General features: G+C 41.1%; 1 protein-coding gene across 2 annotated transcripts; it reads left to right on the top strand.

Moving 5' to 3' along the window:
• The first annotated feature begins 6,027 nt into the window (after positions 1-6,027).
• On the top strand, positions 6,028-21,592 carry p4ha1b (prolyl 4-hydroxylase, alpha polypeptide I b). 2 transcript variants are annotated; one of them, XM_023841166.2, is made up of 15 exons: positions 6,028-6,181; positions 10,286-10,383; positions 10,822-10,918; positions 11,434-11,585; positions 12,430-12,567; positions 13,004-13,243; positions 13,440-13,633; positions 14,133-14,309; positions 15,800-15,870; positions 19,089-19,188; positions 19,414-19,467; positions 19,616-19,681; positions 19,849-19,917; positions 20,085-20,181; positions 20,315-21,592. In XM_023841166.2, exons 2-15 carry the CDS (start codon positions 10,287-10,289, stop codon positions 20,383-20,385), a joined length of 1,623 nt encoding a protein of 540 aa, XP_023696934.1. In that variant the 5' UTR covers positions 6,028-6,181; position 10,286; the 3' UTR covers positions 20,386-21,592. The 2 variants fall into 2 exon arrangements, with proteins under 2 accessions (XP_023696934.1, XP_023696943.1); XM_023841175.2 differs by lacking the exon at positions 15,800-15,870 and adding an exon at positions 16,787-16,857.
• Positions 21,593-22,578: the final 986 nt, after the last annotated feature.

Raw genomic sequence — 22,578 nt, forward strand, 5'->3', positions numbered from 1 at the left:
ATGCCTGGGGTATGCGCAGACTGAAGAAGAATATAGCAAAAGAGGACGGGGTGTCCTGATCATATCTACACCCACCTGTCACGCCCAGCTTCCTGGTGGTCATCCTCCACTCCATGGTGTCACCTAGGCAACATGCAAACATCCAGAAGAAGGCAGGAAAAAAAAAAGTCAAAACTCCTGTCTTTTACACATGGGTCATGCAGACAGCTTCAGTGTACAATAGGAGGGCAATGATAATGGCGAGTATGTCGGCGCAAGTCCGAGAGGAAATGATCCCAGGAAGAACGTGTCCCGTCTCTCACACTCATCTCTGCTGCTGTGAGATGGAGGCTGCAGCTGCTGGTACCAAATGCCTTCCACTGGAAACCATGGGCATTGTGCTGGTCAGGTACAGTAAGTGCAAACTTCAGGCAATCGTGCAAAATACTGTTTATTTTTTTGCACTTTTATTTTTTAAGCTAATTGGATTATGGTGCCAGTAACAGTTGCGGGCTTGGAATCTGTCATTAGTGATGTCATTTGTGATGTCATTTGTGATGTCATTTGTGATGTCATTAGTGATGATCCCATTTCTTGCTGCAAATGATCATCTTTCTTTTCTTTTCTTTTTTTTTATCTTTCTAAACACTGAGAACACGGCACAGAATTCATTCACTTGCCATACCATGTTAACCTGGTTCTCTGTCAATGTATATAATCTGGTTTCATGCAATTTGTGTATCTTTTCTTCAGAGTGGGGAACTGCCCTAGAGCACCTTCCAGAGTACCCCGGAATGACTGGCTGGCCAAATCCATCGCCCCCTACAGGGAGGCGAATGGTACTGCAGACCGCTCACACAATCCTGCTTTGCGACCTCCAGAGAGTCTTGGGCAGGGTGGGCTCCACCAGTAACGTGGTTCCTCGGTCTTGCTGTTAACCTTAATGCAGTACTGAAATACTGAAGGAATAATTTAATGTGAAAACAAGTCTGTTTCATAGAAAACCTAATACTGAACAATATTATTTATTTTTCATTTAAATCTGTCTAGGCAGCATCCATGTCTTCTATTGTATGTTGTTCCATGTAACATAATTCTAGACTTATGTATTTTGCATTTGTTATGGATGGATTGTAGCGGATTGCTTTTATGGATTGTAATAGGACAATTATTGTGTCATTGAAAGGTATAATGAAGTAATACTCAGTCTGGTATGAAACATTAAAGCTGTACAAAGGACTCTATAAAGCTTAAAAATGCTTAATTACTATAATTTATAGCAGGGGTGGGCAATCCTATGTTGAAAAGGCTGGTGTGTATGCAGGTTTTCACTGTGACTCCCTAATTAGACTACTAATTAGAGGACTATTTGGCTGATGAGCAGCGGAACCTAAAGGTTATCCCAAAACCCCACATACACACTGGCCCTTTGTGGATAAGACTGGCTACCTCTGATATATAGTAAGTAAGATGTGGATTATGTAAACAAAATATTTCAGGTTCAAAGGCAAATGCATCGGATAAGCGGGAGAAAATGGATGGATGGATGGAGGCAGCAAGAGATGAAGATAGCAATTTTCTTTGAATAAAAGTGTCGTTTTATCATTCAATTTCAAGGGTGTCGAATCTCAGTCCTTGTGGATCATGCATATACAGTTTTTTTTTTTTTTTCCAGCTGATTTGCTTATTTTGAACTGTCAGATTAGTATTTACTCATTACCAGTGATGCGGAAATGTAGTCATCCATTTTTAATGAATGTTTTTGTTATGAGATAGGGGTGGAGGAGGTGCCAGCCCCAGTCACGCCCGAGCGAGCCAGTGTGGAGCGCGGTTATGTGACACCTCAGCGGGTCTACGAGCCCCTTAACGCGGAGGCCGGGGAGACAGCCTTGGCTGATCTGAGCTACATCCTCATCCTGGACTGCCGCAGTGCAGAGAGGTGGCAGCTTCTGTCCACTTACAAAGCCATCAATGCTTCTGCTTTTACCTAATTCCTAAACCCAAACTCCCAAGGGGCAAAGAAATTCGCAGTTCATTAATTTTTCTGTTGTGATAATCCTAGATAAAAATAAAGAGATTGCAAAAACAAATGTTTTTGCTTTTTTCCTTCTGAGTAATCAGCTTTTGACCAAAAATATCATGTAAGGCTCTGACGGATCTACATAATAAAGTCTTGCTTTATCTCCATGAATAGTATAAACTATAAATAATATATATAAATAATAATATAGTATATACTACAAACTCTTATAGTATATCTTGACAGTATGATTGCAACTGTCTTATTCTAAACTTAGTTGGCCTACTAATGTATTCAAGTCTACAATTTACATTGTTCCCAAGATGATTCACTGATCTAATCATTTGACCTTTTAAAATGATTTTTCCCTCTAATATAAAGAAATAATTCAAACAATGATGACTTTGAAGATTTAAAAAAGAAATATCTAACTGTTAGATGGGGTGGGGGGGGGGGTCATCATTGGGCTGATACTTAAACAGCTATGTGACTCTGTTACTGCCCCCATGTGTAATGAAGCGGGCCTCCTCCATCTCCCAAATAAAGCTCCTGTCACTTTTTTTCAAATCAGGAATGACGTGACGCGGTTTGATGTCCTGTCCCCAGAAGACCACACCCTACATAAAAATATAAAGAACACTTCCCTTAGTTGTGTTGTCAAACTCCATCTCTCAAGGGTACGTTTCTAAACCTCTGGCCTTTATTATGTTTTACAAGTTGTCTATATTAATCAGCTTCAGGTGTAAATCTAGGAGTTCTGAAATCGTACCCAGAATTCCATTCTATGAGAAGTAGAGTTTGAAAGCAGTGTTTAATCTCTAAATGTAGATATATAGATATTGTAGCTATTGGGGCAGCGTGTGGCTCAGTGGGCTGTGCCGGTAATCTGAGGGTCACTGGTTCAAACCCAGCCTCAGCACGTCTGCGGGTCCTTGAGCGAGGCCCTTAACCCCCAGCTCCCTGGGTGCTGCTATGGGTGGCTGCCCTTCGTGGGCAACTTACTCTACAAAGAGCAAGTTGAGGGAGGTGTAAAGACAATTTCCCCACAGGGATCAATAAAGTATCAATAATTATTGTTATATAGAGGTCACCTCTCGTTTTGCAGATGGTTCCTCCTCACTGACCTCCCTGTGTCGTTTCCCTGTTACGACAGGTACAGTACAAGCAGAGTTACCTGGTGACAGCCAGAGCCAGCGTGACTGTGATACACCCCGAGCTGGGCTGCCTGATCAACTGTGTTCAGTTGCAGGAGTTTTCAATCATCCTGCTCTATGCAGAAGCAGGACACAGCCCAGGTAATAACCATACTCCATTACAGTTTAATTTGTCACACACACAATCATTCTACTGTGTAGTGAAATGAATTTCCACCTGCTTCTTGAACATCCATATACAGTGAAGGATTATTAATTAAACTGTAGAATGTTCAGAAGCACTCAAGTAATGACGGAGCTAATAAACTAATTTGATAGATGAACATAGTACAATTATGGCTGGATTCATTATACAGTAAGTGGCAGGAGTGATTAACTGTGGTTATGGGCCAGATGTCTATAAAAGGGTTTTTTGTGCATTTTAGAGGGACTAGGCTGTGTTAGTACAGTTACTGTTTATCTCTGATTTTTCATGCCACTTTGTGTGATTGCATTATGTGTGTTTTGTGTTAAGTGACTGCGCACGTTGTGTGCCGCTACCTAATGTTCTGCGTATCGCTGTATCAGTGGGGAGTAAGGAAGACAAGGACGACCCCCCAGCTCTGCTTCTTCCAGCTCAGTGCCCTGGGCATGGACCCCCGTTATCCTACTGGGCGGTTTCTCCGCCTACCAGCAGCTGTACCCCTTCCTGTGTATTCTTCGCATGGCACAGGAGCGGCGTGCCCTCACCATCTATCCCTCGGAGATCCTGGAGGGGGCGCTGTACCAAGGCTCGGCCGTCCAGGCACAGGACTACCGTATCGTCAAGACCCTGCGAATCACTCATGTGGTCAATGCTACGGCTGGCTGCCCGGATGCCTTCCCCAGCCCGCTGTGCTGCGCTGCCTACGCCTGCGGCTGAGCGACGACGTGCAGCAGGACTTGGGGGAGGAGCTGCCACGGGCGGAGCAGTTCATGGCGGCGGCCTTATGCAGCGGTGCCGGGTGGGTGCCGGTTCACTGCAGCCTCGGCCGCAGCCGCAGCTCGGAGCTTGCCATCGCCTTCCTCATGGAGTATCACCAGTGGCCGCTGCGGCACGCCTTCCAGTGGCTGGAGGAGCGTCAAGCTTGTGCCGTGTCCCACGCCGCCTTCCTGTGCTAACTCTCCGCCTACGAGGAGCAGCCCTTCGGCCAGATCACCTCTTGACGAGATCCACCTGTAAGCCCCATGTGACCATGGGAATCCACAGAGGCTCCACCTCACTTCTCTATGAGTGACACTAATGTGGCCCCTCCCCTCTTACAGCTACCAGGTCACATGATCGGGAGGACTAAGTCACATGATCAGGTGGACCAAGTCACATGATCAGGAGGTTACCCAGCACAGAGGACTGTGTGCAGAACTTTTTTTTTTATCCAGCAGGTGAAGATACCCGAGTTTACAACCACCAAGTGATTTATCCTGTTATCTGCTAGCCCTTGGTTTCACCTGCTAATTATTCAGACACCCAAACTCTCGTTTTTATTGCAAACGTGGCTAGAAATGTGCAGCAGTTATTAAACTGACTGCAGATGTGGCAGATATGTCCGAACCTGAAGAATCTGTCATGAAAGCATCATTTTTATTCTTCTCAGGTGTCTAAAGTCCCTAATAAATAACATATTCTGCTTCTGCCTAATGTTTCACAATAATTACTTTAGCTTTTCTGGGGTACTGGTGGAGAGTCAAAGCCCAATGATGCAGATTACAGAATGCAAAATATTTCTCCCTGAATTCATCGGCTTCACTACAAATATTAAATACAACAGTTCACGTCCTGGATCAATGTGAAACACTTCTTTGGATATAGCGACCTCTGGTGGACATTGATGATTTTCAGAAAGAAAAAAGCGGTGTGCTCTCAATGTGTTTCAGTGACCTGGTTATGCTCATTGCATATTAACCTTTTAATAAGCCTTGCCGCCATGGTCCATCACTTGCTGGACTCGTTCTTCTGCTAGTGTGCGTCTGGCCATCACTGTCAATCAAAGTTTTCATACCAGTTATCGTTGGTAGGAGGGGCGCGTGTGGCTCAGTGAGTTATACAGCTCTGATTGGAAGGTTGCTGGTTCGAACTCTGGTCTCAGTAGAATACTCATGTGTCGGTGGGTCTGGTCCCTGAGCAAGACGGTTAACCCTCGGCCAGGTCCTGGGGTGCTGCATGCGGTGGCTAATCCTACCCTGCAACCCCCCCCCACGTAATACTTCTAAACTTTGAAGGGTTGCTTTGCCCCCAAGCACATTCTTGTCTGCGCTAACTTTAGTTCCAAGCGAGCAAATTATATCAAATGGTCGTCTTGCGTTTACAGTACATAAAAAGCTACCTTTCTGAAAGGTGATAATTGTGCAGTTCCTGATATTAGATTGGTGCTAGCTTAAAGGACATAGTAGCTTTACTCATAAATGTTCATGAACAAAACACGAAGGGTTATATTTTGTAACTACGGAGATAGAGTAGGCTAAGCAAAGGGCAGAACACGAGAGCTACTATTATTCCTAATGGGCTGCGTACTATACCACAAGTATATGCGCTAAGCAAATAGTGTAGCTCATTTAACATTTACAATAAAGTACATTTGACGATTAATCAAATGATCGTAAGAAAATAACAGTCAAACAATCCAAATAAGACAAATAAAACATTTAATCAGCTAGTCTAACCGTAGGACTTATCAGAATTCGAACAATGGAATGCATAAAGAAAATGCACAGAGAAAATGCATAAAGAAAATGCGCAGATAAAATGCATAGAAGTGTATGTTCGATATGTGCATCCCCATTATTACAGTAGAAGTTGTGTGTGAGATTCCGCACGTAGCATCCTTAAGCTCCGCCGCCAGATGGCAACAAGAAGGACGTGGAAATACGTATAAAAAGTGCAGGAAAGAGCAGAAGTCACTTCGCGAGCGGATCCACGTTATATGAACTAATCCAGGAGGGAAGCGATACGCTGCCATCACTTCTCTTTTATTGCTGCGATTTCTCAAAATCAGACCTCCTTTTGCTTATGGTAAGCCATTTTATTCCCTTGTAAATTTTTTCGAGACACTTTTTAAACCTTTTCTATTTAGCGAAAAAGTTCAATGGCTTTCAGTTTGCGAAGTACTTTGGTGATTTATGGTGATTTATCAGTGCCCTGCGATACTTTTATACTTTCTAGTTACGTTGACTGTTAAGTAACAAAGAGGCAGCATGTAGACTGAATTCTGGTTTACGTGTCAATGAATGAAACTCTGACAGTTACTAGTTCAGTTACATTGTCTCACGGTGTAAATGCCACACTTTGATATTTAGTTGTGACATAATATTGTTACTGTAAGCCGATGTGTATTGTTATGCTGATTATGTATTATCATACCTTCGGATATTGTTTCCAATAACACTTTCTGCCCATAGGCAAACGCTTTGAATATTTAAATTTGTATTTGTCTAGTTTAGTATATATATATATATATATACACACACACTATTTAAACGTTCTAAAGTTACCATAGTATTGCTTATGAAATATTTCTGGACATAATGCATTTCGATTCAAGAAAAATGTTCTGACGGTGACAGTGTTGAAGTGGAGTTTATGCGTGCGATTTTATTCAGTGCAGGACGTAAAGGGAATTTATTATAACATGGATTTATACGTCTCGATTTTCCATGTCTAGTACAGCTCGCATTAATAGTCAGATTCGTGTGTGATCGTTTGTAATCGGCGCTAAACTGGTGAATAGTTAAGAAGGTGCTTTCACCACGCCGTGGTGCAATGGGGGGAAGGGCGGAGACGTGGCAGTACCCCTCCCCCCCCGCCATCCTCTCTATGGATGCTTACACGTAAAGCACCTTTCTACATTTTTTAACTCCATATCCATGGGCGTCTCCCTCATATTTCATAATTATTCGTTTGGATTCCCCCACATTTAACATAAAATATAAATTTTATGCCAGTGTGTCCCCCCACATTCAAAATGCTTCTGACGCCCCTGTCCATATCTCACGTAATGATGTTGTTAGACAAGCACTTATTGACACATAAATGTTTGATTTTCACTTGTGATGCTTTTTGCGTTATTTCGGATTATAACTTCGCTAACATAATCGCCGAAACCACTTGTGCAGTTCAGAAGTCAGAAAATAGACCCATAGGTGCAGCTGCATGCATTTTTATGATTAAACAACTTTTATATAAATACACTAACGTGCTGTTTTTAAGTGTTCGATTAATAGCAACTGATTGTAGCAAATATCTCCTTTCATGTATTATAAGTATTTTAGTCCAATGGAGACCATTTTAAAAGGTTCAAACATTTTTTTGTGGTACTTTCTACATACGGATTTGTCTGATCCACTGCTCGTGTGTATTACTGAGCAGTTTAGAACTGCACCGGTGATTGTAGGGGGTAGGTTCAAATCCCATGGCTGGCAGAATGAGGCTCAGTGGTGAGTAAGGTCCTTAACAGCAATTGCACCAGGGAGGTTGCCTGATCCTCACTTGAATGTCACTTTGGAAGAAATCTGCTAAATAAATAGAAGTGAACGTGCATATTCTGGTTCCAAAAGGGCCGCTTCTACTGCTTCACTTTGTGGCCAAGCATGCCTTTGCCTTTCTTCATTAAATTCTGACTGTGATTCTCTGAGTGCATTCTGAGTGCATTCACAGGCACGTCATTGTAACTTTGTGAAGGAAGCGAAATTCAGAGGCATGTGTCTGCTGTTATAGTAGCTACTGCACACTTAGAAAGGCAGGGTTGGAGGTAATTAGGCACGTTCTCCAGACAGTCCTGGGGATGAGGAGAATAAAGTAAATTTAACGACATCATCAGTGCACCCTCATTGACTCAAAGCTTGGGGGGGAAAAAAGTAGTATGGATATTATTAGTGAATGCAGCATGGAAAAAGTAGTATGGATATTATTAATGAATGCAGCATGGAAAAAGTAGTATGGATATTATTAGTGAATGCAGCATGGAAAAAGTAGTATGGATATTATTAATGAAAATTTGAGATGGTCATCGAAGAAAGAAAGTTGCCTTGAAAACCGCAGCCATTTAAGTTAGTTGTAAAGAAAGCTGCTCATTGGGGGTTTTCACTGATGGATTCTGATTGACATTTTGATAAAAATGCAACTTTTACCACGGACATAGTATTTAAAAACGTAGCCTACTTAGTTGTTTTTTCTTTTCTAAATCAAAACTTTTTGCCACGGACCTAAATGAGTCTAGACACATTCGCCCATGTGCCAACAGGTTAAAGATCCTTGGTGTGCATTCCTTCATTTTAAATGAAGATCTGCAAAATTGTCAGTGTCGGAATTTGACAATTTAATATCAATATTTATTTAACAACCCAAATGGTGACTCCTTGAAACTCTGAGAATTATACATATTAACTTATTTTCCTAACCAATTATCTTTTTTTCTGTGTCTCATTTTTGTCTCCTGAAAAGCAGGGGAACTGCGAGAATTCATGTGAGGTTTCTGTGTTATAGTTGTAGCTTAATTCTCTTTTCAATACAAGCCTCAGCTGTTCTCTGACACATAAAATGTCTGCACAAGTGATTAATTCCTCACAATGCTTTTCTCTATAGTGGCAGAGTGAATTGGCCGTTTAACATGCCTCAGTGAATCTGCTGTACACACATTGCTTGTGCCGTGCCTTTTCAACTATAGGAAAAGTGAGGGGGAATGGATCATTGACTTTCTGAGTTCCATGCAATGAGAGTGATGTTAATTTTAGAAGGTCACAAGGTGCCTGACTCAGGGCATAACCCACGTCACACGTGAATTCTTACTCATGTAAGCGGAGTAGACGGGTTAATCGATAAGTACCGGTAGCTTTTTGTAGAAAAGCTTAGCCAATAAGCCAAACTCAGTTTTGGCCACATAGTTGATTTAGTTCTTCTATGGTTTTTCCTTTTAAACTAATTGAAAACCTTTAAAAGTAACACTAAAGGACTTTGGAGCAGCATGTGGTTCATTGGCTAAGCCTCGGGCCTGCAATCAGAAGGTTGCCAGTTGTAGGCCAGCCTCTGAGCAAGGCCCCTAACCCCCATCTCTGTGGGCTTAGCTGCCCTTCACTGTCACGCCCGCGCTTACATGCATGTGTGTCATGGAGAGCAAAAGGGAGTAGGGCTCAGTAAAGCAGTATTATATAGTACCAATTGTCATACAGCATTTGAAAGATGAAGATGGCCTCTTCCTATGATGTACAAATGATTATATATACTTAACAAATCCAAAGTAAGACATAGTACACACTTCTGAGACTGCAACTTTACCACGTGTGTTTGTTGTGGACTCTCAAACCTGCTGTTTGATCCATATCTTGATGCAATCTGGTAGTTGAACTTGCCCATGCAGGTAGTTAAGTGTTGGTGTTGAACTTGCCCATGCAGGTAGCTAAATGCTGGTGCTTGTATTGGGGAAGGTTTCACGGACAGCTTGCTCTACAAAGAGCAAGTTGAGGGAGGCGTAAAAACAATTTCCCCACGGGGATCAATAAAGTATCAATTATTATTATTATATAGTTTAGAAGACAAAAAGCAGGTTCATGTCCTTTGGCTCATCCTAAATCAACCTCGCTTCATAGCTTTGGAATAGAAGCATGTTGGTTTCCCTCATATACTCTAGTGGCAGGATCTTCCATTCCATTATTACACAATCTCTTAAAATAAGTGCTTCCAGATACTGACACAGATTCCAAGATGTTCCAAGATTATTACACAATCTCCATATATTCCATTAAAATGTCTACGATGGGACGGTGCAGAGATTGGTGATCTGACTACACCTACAAATGAAGGGTGATGATGAGATCTTGCTGTTCAAACGTATTTCTGCTTATATCTTGTAACCATACTATACAACCAGTATCTGGGATAGATTTACAATAGGACTTTCACTCCTTCAGTTTAGCAGATATTTTCAAAGGCCAGAAGGCAGCACAGCGTTCAGGTACTAAAAGGCTGCGGACTAGAAAACCACGTCCACATCATTTATTGTGTAGAGCCAAAGACAGAACCCTAGAACTGGGTAACTCTGTTCAGTCTCCTTTCTGGCTGACTGCAGTGTCCACCAGTACTGTGCTAGTTGCCCCGCCCTAATTCTGACTGTCTCCTCCTCAGCATGATGGAGATGAAGCCATGGCCTGTTTGGTTCGTACTGATGTTCAGCAGACTTATCCAAGCATCAGTCACTCATAAAGACTTCTTCACATCCACTGGTGAGCTCCTTCCCACTAGTTTTATTCATGAATCCATGTTTAAATACACTGCATGTTGTCTGAAGGCAGTCTACACTTTCTTGAAGAAAGATCAGAATTACATATTTCTTTTTACATATGTCTTCATCTTCACACTTCTGTGATTTAAATGTCATGTCTGTTAACCTGTAATAGTCAAAGGAACAGATGAGGGTTTGCTTCTGCTTTTAAATCAGCAAATAACAGCTAAAATTTGAAATGTCATGCCTTTCTGTATTGCGTTTTTATATAATCTGTAATTGTAACATATTTAAAGCAACCACAATCCATATCTTTATTCTTGGTACAACATATAACATAAAAGGATACAATTTAATAAATGGGGGAAGCCTGCATAGCATTTCTGTTGCACTGCATTTCTGTTGCACTGTATTTCTGTTTCATTGTTTTGGTCATTAGGCCAAATGACGGATCTTTTATACACGGAGAAGGATCTTGTGACGTCGCTAAAAGATTATGTTCAGGCTGAGGAGAACAAACTGGAGAAGATCAAACGGTGAGATTCCTTAGATACAAAACACATCTGATACACTCTCTGCTAAATGCTATTGTGTAATTGGTTGATGTCAGTGGCCCTACAGTGGCACAACTGGTAAAGCCACTTATGTCTTTTAGGAAAATGATCTTCATAAAATTATAATGTAAAAGCAATAATTAATTGGAATTAAATCTGAGAACATAACCCCTTGAAAGCTGTCTCTGAATTAAAATTTCCCATTTACCGCTACCTAGGCACTGAAGGAAAGTAAGTAATGTGTCACTGGCTTGATGCGTAGAGGGTCAAACCGAGACAGAAGAAGTCTGGAATCATATTTTAACATTATGACTCTAGAACATGTAATTATTTGGGGTCCAAGCAGCATTCTGCATCCAGATTACCTTATTGTATTTGTAATTATTTGTTTGCATTTCAGCTTCAAAATTTTCCAGTTAATAATTGATCTAGTCGCATTTCGATTCCTCTTTGGCCTCAGAGGTTAAACCTGGATGTCTCTGCGCGGGCTCCTTTAGGTGGGCGATCAAGCTTGACTCTCTGTCCTCCGCGGCCACGCAAGATCCTGAAGGCTTTCTGGGACACCCTGTCAATGCCTTTAAGCTGATGAAGAGGCTCAACACGGAGTGGGCAGAGCTGGAGAGCCTAGTGCTTAAGGATGTTACTCATGGTTAGAAGCCCCACGCCTGTCTATCTTTCTTAGAAATGAGATAATTATGTCTTATAGCAGATGTGCCTATTCATGATAAATAGTGAAGGAACAAAAATCTTTGCTAACACTTTCTACAAATGTCATGTCTATATGAATCTATGAACATATTCATAACACATTATAATGCAGTCCTTAAGCATTATAAACATGACTACAAATATTTATGAAAAGGCATAACACATTATGGCCATGTTTTAGTGCTTGACAAAATGATGCTTCTTGAACCATTTGCTGTATTTTTTGACCCCACTAGATGGTGCTCTTTGTTTGCTTTGGGGCATGCCTTGCGCCCTTTTTCCACAGAGCACCAGTGTAGTCAAAAAATTCAGCAAATGGTTAATGAAACATAATTTTTATTCGTCATTACCATGTTTATTATGCATTATGAATGCTTTATGAGGCTGTCATCTATAATGCATTATATATACCTTCATAATGCAGTAAAAAAGCATCCTTAATTCTTATACCAACTATAGTAATGCATTATGAAGGTATCTATAGTGCATTATAGATAAGACTTTCATTGGAGTTTATGAAGTATTATAGTCAATGCTATAATGTCTTATGACTGTCAATTGAAGATGTGACGCTTTATTAATTTGTTTGCCAATCATTATGATGCATTATGAAGATATCTATAATAATATTATATTATATAATAATATATTATAGATGAGAACTTCAAGTAAAGTGTTACCATATATTTCAGTAAATTTCTTGTTATTTCAGTAACAAGCTGACTCTTGTCCCAAGGATACAATAAAAAAGTATGGAATAGCACACTCTGCTCTCTGCTTCCCAGGTTTTATCTCTAACCTGACCATCCAGCGGCAGTACTTCCCCAGTGATGAGGACCAGACTGGTGCAGCCAAGGCCCTCCTAAGGCTGCAGGACACCTACCAGCTGGACACCAACACCATCTCAACAGGGAATTTGCCTGGTGAGCTTCAGGCTGTCAGTGCATGTGCATGCATGTGCAGCCTGGTCTCAAATTAAAAATCGCACTGGAGCCAGCTGAGCAAAGTTGGCAACCCTGCATGTGTCTGTGACCATTTCATAGACTAGTCAGTACTTTATTGTTCCAAGATTGTGGGTTCAAATCTGGATCCATAGCTCTGACTCCTCATGTTTCCATGGAGCACCTACAGTTATGACCTATGTTTCAAAGATATTCTGGTCGGAATTATTGGGTGAAATTACCCTTAGTTGGCGATGTAGTTTTTCCTAATGAATAAATACATACTTAGCAATCCATGTAACTTGTAAGTATCTTCAGTGAAATCTTTGCTGATCAGAAATTGTTACTTATAAATAATTATCAAATATATTTGAATATGTAATTTTCTTACTTTGTGTTGATGTTGATTTCATTACAGGAGTGACCCACAAGAGCAGTATGACAGTAGAGGACTGTTTTGAACTGGGAAAAATTGCCTATTCAGAGGCGGACTACTATCACACAGAACTTTGGATGGCCCAGGCGCTCAGGCAACTGGACCAGGGTGAGGAGTCTACTATCGACAAGGTGGATGTGCTGGATTATCTCAGCTATGCCATCTACCAGCAGGGGGAGCTGGAGAGGGCCCTTGAGCTCACCAAGAGGCTGCTCAAAATAGGTGAGTGTCTGCAACAGCTGAGAAACAGCACCACCGAAGCATACTATGTCTAAACTTTCACACTGGATTTATGTATGATTTACCTGAAGGTCATGAAAACAAATCCTCGTGTTTATTTGTGGGTGTAGTCAAACTTGACTCTTGTTTCTGGCTTGGTTATCAAATAATGCCAATTTCCCGTGACTTCTGCTCCCAGATCCTGAGCACCAGCGTGCCAACAGTAACTTGAAGTACTTTGAATACCAGCTGGAGAAACAGAAACGGGCAGAGGCCAAGGAGGAGAGCAACGGGCAGGAGAAAAGAGATTCGGCTAAAAAGAGCAGGTCCATAGCCCCTCTCCCAGAGAGGAAGAAGTACGAGCAGCTGTGTCGTGGAGAGGGTGTCAGATTGGTGAGCATTATGGCCCACAGACAAGCAGAGTCCGCTTACAATGTTTGCACCACATCAATAAGATCTTTTTTCTCAATCAAAACATCAATCAGTCAGACATTCGGGTGACCAGATAATCCATGTTAGGCTGAACATTTTGATCTAGCACAGGATTTGTAAACCACCATTTCAATTTTAACGCACTTTCTAAGACCTGAAATAGCTCAAAGTCTCCTCTGACATGGATTATCTGGTCACCCTATTAATTTTCATTGTGCAGATGTGGTTTTTAAGTCAATAGACAAAGTGCTATCAGCAAGGTACGGTTATTACACTTAGCAGGTGTCTCAGGGTAGGTATTGCATGTGACAGTGCACTGTGGAAGTAGCTGGGGGTACATGAGGCGATTCCTACATCAGTGCTTGGAAGCAAATTAAGTAAACGTCAGAAGGTGGGCCTGCATGGTTATGTGGGGACTGTTTCTTATATTTTTTTGGGGGAGGGGCTTCTCTTTCTGTAGACACCTCGCAGGCAAAGCCGCCTCTTCTGTCGTTACTTTGACAACAACCGGAAGCCGCTCTACCTGATTGGGCCAGTGAAGCAGGAGGACGAATGGGATCGCCCGCGCATCGTCCGCTACCATGACATCATCTCTGACAGCGAAATGAAGAAGGTCATGGAGCTGGCAAAGCCAAGGGTGAGTTCTCTTGATTAGTGGATTACTGGTAGCTTGTGGGTGGTAACATGGATAAGTTTTCAGATACATGATTTAAGCATGGAACGTGCTTGCAATCTTTTAGAGTCTATATTTTAAATGAGATTTGTTCCAGGAAAACCATGATTAAGTAGGACATTCGAAAAGATGAGTTTTGAAAAAGCTTCAAAACAATATATAACATCATGGGATGTCTTAAAGATTACGGCAGCAACAAAATAAGTTTATACATAGTGCAAGACATCATCTATATAAAACAAATGGGTGTATTCAAAAGTCACATGGGTGTATTCAAAAGCTCACTGGCAAACTTGCTCTCCTTGCACAAGGTAGGCAGTCCTCTCATTTTCATTCATTCTTGCTCGCTTTCTTCATATAGGCAAACCAAATTTGTGAGTAGGCACCATTTCAAAAGGACACACGACAAAAAAAAACCAAAACAAATAGATATTTACTGCCGCTGACATGCAAGTCGTGAGTGTCAATAACTCATTGAGAATGTGTAGAGTTATCTGTAGAATATGAGAATGATGAGTGATGGGGGAGGAAATTAAGAGATGAGATCTGACGGAGGAATATCGGTCATTGGCCAGATTACCCTGACTGCAAGTTCATTATAAGCTTAACAACATGTTATTCACAGTCAATGTAGGAACGTTATTGGTTGACTGAATAATTAATTTTTACATTATGTTTTTACAAAACACTGGGTAGACACCGGCCTATCTAAATTGATTGGGCACAACGCCACTCTTTTTTAAAATCTGAAATATCAGTCATGTCTAGCCGTCAGCTGTGTACGAGTGTAGGCTCAGGTTTATTCATGCATAATCCTTTATCGGTGCCAAGCATCTTTAAAGTATCATAATGGATATATTTACCTATCTATTTGAAAGACAGGTAATTAAAGAAGTTAAGTCAATTTCAACCAGGTAGGCCGTTTTTCTCATTATGTGTTGAACTAAAAACGGTACGCTGTACCTTAGTCCGTAATTGGCTGGAGCGGGTCACAAATGTCAGGAAAGTAGTGTTGCAATACTTTAGAGAAGAATTTATTTGGCCTTCTCTGCATTTTTGCCTCTTGTACTTGGTTACTTTTCTCTTTTTAATTAAGAGTTTAATTTAAAGAAGACAATTATACATTCAAGCTATAGTATGCAACATAAGGTACACATATAATTAACTGGACCTTTGTGGACATGGAGTGGTTCAGCATTTAGGTATATGGCTGTTTTCCAAAAGATTTACTTGAGACAAACAGTACAGTCGAATAGCTTACAGATTCATGGAGCTTGGAGGAATGGAAGGAGTGAATGGAGTTTGTATGGATGGGAGCATCTTGTTGCCCCTCGTGAGACAGTAGGTGTGAACAATGAAGAGTCTTCCTGAGGCCATGAAGCACAGTGTAAGCTCAGCAGGTGGAGTGGTAGGTACAGTGTAACCCATCTCCTCTCGGCCGGTTGGCTCCACAGCTACGCAGGGCCACCATCTCCAACCCAATCACTGGTGTTCTGGAGACTGCCCACTACAGGATCAGCAAGAGGTAAGGGCCTGCAGGAACAGAGGGATTAATGGAGGTGGAGCTGTATCTGAGCCTAGTGATGAAGCAAATGAAGCTTCATGAACTGTATTTTGAACTGAACTGAAGCTGTATTTTTTGACCCCACTAGATGGTGCTCTTGGCTTGCTTGCTTTGAGCCCTTTTCTGAACAGACAGCGCCATCTAGTGGAGTCAAAAAATACATCAATAGGTCATACGATACATAGGTATCATTTTGCCCATCATTAGCTGAGCCCCACCTCCTATCCCCAGAACTTTATTCTTCACTGCCTCCTCTTCCCATTCTTGGACTACATTTACTTACTTAGCAGATACTTAGGGTACCTGGACCAAGTGGGATTAAGGGTCTTGCTCAAGGGCCCAGTGGTGACCGCAGGATTTGAACTGGTGTCCTTCTGAATCCACAGAGTCATAAACCACATTGTACCACACTCCTCAGCAAAAGCACATCTCTGTCAAGGGGCCACCAAAATGAGCTCTGACATAGACTGCTCTCATGTCAAGCTTAACAGAATGTAACCTTCAAATTAAGGGCTAGGAAACATAATGGTCACATTTTGTTCATGGTAAGGACCTGTGTTTTTGCTTTATATGACACGATTGAAGGTCAACCCGTCTTTCTGTAATGATTTTACATTCACACTCTTTTTTTCCACTTTAGTTTCCTTCAGACTGATTGTCCATTAAAAGGATAGGGATCGGCTGTTTTGCTGTTAAGAGTGCGGTCCTGTGGTTTAGAGAGTGCTGTTGTCCGGGAGGCTCGCACTTTGGCTCTAGCCGATACATCACACCGCATGGAGTACCATGGAGTACCATGGAGTACCAAATCCACAGCTTCTAACCTGCTTTCTTCCTCGTTCTCTGTCCCTTCTTCTTTCTGTGTGGCCTCGGGAACTAGCTAAGGCGTGCTACTGTGCATGACCCTCAAACTGGGGAACTCACCACCGCCCAGTACAGAGTCTCCAAGAGGTAAGGGGTCAAAGGTCAGGGGACCCAGGAAGTTATCCTTCTTTGCTCACTGCCTGGCCTTTCCCCTGTCCCTTCTGGACCATCACTTAACACAGATTGAACTGGCCTTCAGACTGCCTGATCCTATGGTTTTCTGAATGCAACATTTTACTTACTAAATTAACTTTGCTCATCATTGCAGCTTAATACAACATGAAATCTGCCTCTGCATCTGATGAAATAGTTTTCTGCATTTATAAGGCTATCCGCTTACTGAATGGTAACTGAGTTGCAGTATTCATCAGTGAATCAGTCAATGAAACCCTTGAGCTTTGGGCTGCTGATATTTTTTTGCCTGTTTTCCCAGTCTGATGAAGTGCAATGATGGACAAAATGACGCCCCATGAACCATTTGCCGCATTTTTTGACCCCACCAGTTGGAAGTCTTGGTTTGCTTTCAGCCTTTTTTTGAACAGAGAGCACCATCTAGTGGAGTCAAAAAATACAGCAAATGGATCAACAAGCATCACTTAGTTCATCATCAATGTAGTGAAGCCTGAGTTTTCAGCCCTCTCTGTTCTCCTAGGTGTAATAATTAATTTGCTAAGATGTACTACTTTTTCGGCATGCGGACAGACTGAACAAGCTGCGACTCACGCTGTCAAAAGTGTCAAAAATGTAGTCTTGATTACATTACTACTTATTGCATGTCCAAAGAAAGTAAGCCATGGTCACTTATGCAATTTCACCATTGCTTGATACATCCACATATCTCCCTTTTCTGGGTAGTTGTCTTTTGTTCTGTCTGCAGACGAAAGATTGGCATTAAGTGCCCCCTTGTGGCAATATTAACTTAAAAATAAGTAATACGATTTGAGATCAACTCAAAATATGAACCTTTTAGGATTTAATATAACTCAGTATATTTCAGATTTATTGCAGCTTAATATGAATAACAGATACAAAAATGCAATTAAATTACAATACAGTATCTTATAAACTAACTCTGAAAAAAATGCTGGGTTTGGTTTTAGGAGAAAAAGTACTGGTTTTCCAATTAAATTATGTATTTTTAACATAGTTGCTATGGCAAATTTTTATTTTAGTTAGTTTAGTTTTTTGTGTGGGAGTTTTAAAATAAGCCTATGTTTTAGCACACCCAACCATGGAATTTGCTGTGGCTTTATTCAAGCAGGCCATTACTAAAACCGTCCTGCAGTCTGCATTTCTGGGTGTGGATTTTTGGTTAAAGTGGTTTATATGAAGATGTTTGTGGAGGTTGCATACGTGACTAGCTTTATACAGGTGATTGTGTTTTGTAGGCCCCAAAAATCTTTGCATTCATAGTGTGAGTTTTCAGATACTCAGGAGACGAAGGTCATCTGACATGATTTTAAGAAATAACAGTGTGTTTAGGATACACTTCCAGTTTTCTATGGGAACCATGTTCTCCTTTCAGCCTAATTATAGACATTATAAAATCATTCTAATTAAAGACTATATATATACACACACACACACACACACACACACACACACACACAGAGGTCAAGATTTAATGAAGGGATACAATTTGGCCTTGTAAATAGATTCATATTTTGATATTTACAAAAAGGAATTGTGATTAAAATAATAAATATCAGTCGATCAGTTTCATTTAGGCATCCCGTCATTGCATATGGTTTTGCATTATACAATAGTTCTGAGAGCCTGTGAAGACTTGTTAAAGAAAATGAAACTATGGGCACAGGGCAGGGAACCAACCCAAGCCATTGAAGTGCACATTCACACAACATTCAATACTGCAAGTCATTTTTTCATTATTTACTTTTTAGGGAGAATTATTCTTTGAAGTTAAAACATCCATAATACCCTCCTTAGTGGAGATTCTGTCTGGCCATTACTTACTTTACATACTCGCCCCTTCTCCTGATGCATGCTACTCTCGTGTTACTCTGTATAACCCATTAGCATGCGGTTTGTGTCATTGCTGTTGTCGCATTCTATCAGCAAATTTGATAGTTTTTTTGTGTGATACCTTCACAAATGTGTAACATTTAAACAATTTAAACAAACGTTGAGTCTTTGCAACAAAAGAGTAGAAGATACAACTGCACAAAAGACAGTTTAGCTTCTATGTTTAGCCTTAAACATTATGGTATTTGTACATACTGCCTGTGCTGAGTCATAGTGCCAGTTCTCCCCTGATGATGCCCTCACCCCCATTACCTGCTCCCCTCCTTCTATCCCAGTGCCTGGCTGACTGGCTATGAGGACCCAGTGATCACAAAGATTAACCAGCGAATTGAGGCCATCACAGGCCTTGATGTGGAAACTGCAGAGGAACTGCAGGTGAGGATCAAGGCCGGGGAGTTACAATGTCTCCCATGTGGCTTCACTAAGTAGCTCAAATACTGAATGAAGGAGGAGGCAAAAAACTTGCGGGGTGTTGAAATGTACAGATTGCGATATTTAATTGTAGACAAGACCGGAAATTATATATAAAAATAATTGTGGAACAATGTGGAAAAAATAGAAAGTTCTAAGAAAGCTGAAAATCTGTTTTCGTCTCTTCAGGTTGCAAATTATGGTGTTGGTGGGCAATATGAACCACACTTTGATTTTGGTCGGGTAAGTGAAGGAACTAAATAGTTATATTTTCTAAAAATTCAAACTCATTACAGTATGTTTTGTATTTCTGTGTCAGGTCAGGTCGTGTGTTTTTATGATCCAGAACAAAGATATACAGCGGTTGATTATTTTCTGCTTGTTTCCATAGAAAGATGAGCCAGATGCCTTTAAGGAGCTGGGGACTGGGAATCGCATCGCTACCTGGCTTTTTTATGCAAGTGCCTCCCCGAACCTATCGTGTAACACATCAATCACCTCCATCCATCTACAATCTCCATCCCAGACCGTCCTCTTCCATTTTCGCGATTCCCACTTCATGTAAGGTGTAACCTCACTGATTGTGACATCATCGGTCTTTGCCCCTCCCCTCTCTCTATATAGATGAGCGACGTAATGGCTGGAGGCGCCACAGTCTTCCCCGATGTGGGGGCTGCAGTGTGGCCAAAGAAGGTAAACTCATCACGTGTCAAAAATAAAGGGAGACCCCCAACTGCAAGGCATCCTCAGTACTTATAAAAATAAGTCTAATAAAAAAAAATTATAAAAGCTGATGCTGTTTAATAAAAAAAAACCATTGATGTTGTAGCTAGAATGAGCAGCCATTTTGCATGTTACAGGGTACCGCGGTATTCTGGTATAATCTGTTCGCCAGCGGGGAAGGAGACTACAGCACGCGACATGCAGCCTGTCCTGTGCTAGTGGGCAACAAGTGGGGTAAGTTTGCTAGAGTATTATCATTTTGTTTGCATACATTAAACAGTATGCTGTTCTATATTATTGTATATAAAAGTGTATGTGTTACATTGTAATTGTACACGCCTACTGATTTCTGACTTCTCTTTTCTAGTATCCAATAAATGGATTCATGAGCGTGGCCAGGAGTTCAGACGACCATGTGGTCTAAGTGAAGCGGAATGATAAGCGATTCCTGAGGCGATTCCCACCCCTTCCTCACAGTACCCAGGACACTAGCTCCTTTTTTTCCACTCCGCAGAGACATGATGTGAAGCTGCCTTCCCAAATTCCCTCCCTGTCTGCGAGCAGAATCAGCCCTCTGGTCCTTAGCCTATCCTGTCTACTCTTTTGCTGCTAAGAACTTTATAAATGTGGATTCTGCCTTGGCAGCCTCTTTGCATTTGGGGTTATGTTTGTCTACACTGATTTTTACCGGCTGCCTAAAAGACTACGTACGGTGGTGTGTATTGAGCCTTATTATCTTCCCAGTGATGCAGCACAATCTGGAGGAGAGACGATCACTTCCACTTGCATAAGGCCCAAATCCTGCCAACATTTTTCAGTCTTCCTATGCACCTCTCCCACAGATGGCCCTGCTTTCAAGGGCTTATAGGTTTTAGGACTCATGATGCAATGTTCTCCCAGGGAATAACACTGCAAATTATATAATAACATGCACAGTTTTTTTTTTTACTTTGCTGTATAAATTCAAAGCTTGTTAGCACATTTTGAATTTCAGAGATTGATTAGAATACCAATACTTTTAATCCCCATGCAGAAATTCTCTCTATTTTTTTTTTTTGCCCCATCTTGTTCTCCGTACAGGTGAGAGCAAGCTTGGGGGTCACAGCAAGGGGGGGCAGCCTGGTGGTGCCCAGGGAGCTGGGGGTTACTGGCCTTGATTAGGGGCCCACAGACATGTGGCAATTCTGCCAAAGTTGGGCTCAAACAGACGGAGGCTTAGCTCACTGAGCAACTCATTGCCCCCAAGTAGTCTGTCAAAAACATTAAAACAGTTCCTTCAGAAAGTGTTTCTTTACTGGACCATTCAACTGACTATGTTGTAAAAACCTGCATATTTATGCATTTTTTAGCAATAATTCCAAACGGACTTTTCATTGTGTTTCACTACTTTAGTTACCCACAAATCCAGTATTGTTACTTCTTAGTAAAAAGTCATGAAAAGTTATCAAAAGATTATCTGAAACACACCTTCCATTTCATATACCCATGCTGATTTTGGGGCTCTTCATCATCTGGAATTTCCTGGGATCTCTGTGGGAGAAAGATTCTATTTATATATTGTGAGATTCTGTCATTTAATTTGTTTGCATATCGCTGGACATGTTAAATGAGTGTTTTCTATAAAATAAATAACATGTGCTCATGATGTGTTGTTTTTAAAGACTTGGGTCTAACATAATACTTAAAACGGATTACTAATTTCTTTTTCACTTAATGTTGCACATCGATGTGTAATATATGTCTGTAGTCCAGGTCTGTAATGACTAAATTACATTTAAACTATTGAGAAATATAATCCACCCCCCCCCCCCCCCCAAAAAAAAAGGTATTGTTTTATTTCTTGCATATAGGGAGTGGTGTATGAACGGCCTAATAAGGAGTAGGGCCACCCATTGCCTGGAGAATCTGATGGGCACACGCCCTAATTTAAAAATAGCCCGCCTATAGGGTATACCAGCAAACCGCTTATCTAGTCTTCAAAGGGCACAATAATAACCTTCCTATACCGTCGATATACTGAACCTCGGGCTAAACACCTGTATTCCATCAACTAACCAAAACAAAGTGTTAAATCCCTGCACAATATGTTCTGTTAGCGCACCAGGTGAAACACTTAAACCGCTATTTACCTACTACAGGAGAAGGCGTCTCCTTTCACTATTGCCACTAGCAGGGGTGGAATGGCGGGCAGGAGAGTTAACCGGATATAATACGAGCATATCAAACACTGTACAGTAGGTTATGTAAAATCACAGGTTTAATTCGCAGCTTTAATTAATAATTCTTTCATCATTAGACTAAGTTTGAAAACGCACGCATGCGCGCAAATCAAGTTATACAAATGGAATGGCCTTTACCTGTACTTTTTAACCGTTACGGAAGAGAAGTCCAGTTGTTTTAAAAATAGATAGATTAATACAGTGTAGTGATTTCTAATTAATAGTAATATTCCAAAAGGCGGCCAACGTCATTCTCAAAGTTGGACAAAATTCAACGAACCTTTAACTTAAGTTAATCGGTGATTAGCCACTTGAAAAAACGACTCACTTGTGCAAATTGGTTGGACAGCAAAATGATACTATATAAAATATCAAGTTGTACTAATTCTTATTATAAGTAAGAATTACGATT

The sequence above is a fragment of the Paramormyrops kingsleyae genome, chromosome 3, assembly GCF_048594095.1.
Source record: "Paramormyrops kingsleyae isolate MSU_618 chromosome 3, PKINGS_0.4, whole genome shotgun sequence".
NCBI classification, from domain to species: domain Eukaryota; kingdom Metazoa; phylum Chordata; class Actinopteri; order Osteoglossiformes; family Mormyridae; genus Paramormyrops; species Paramormyrops kingsleyae.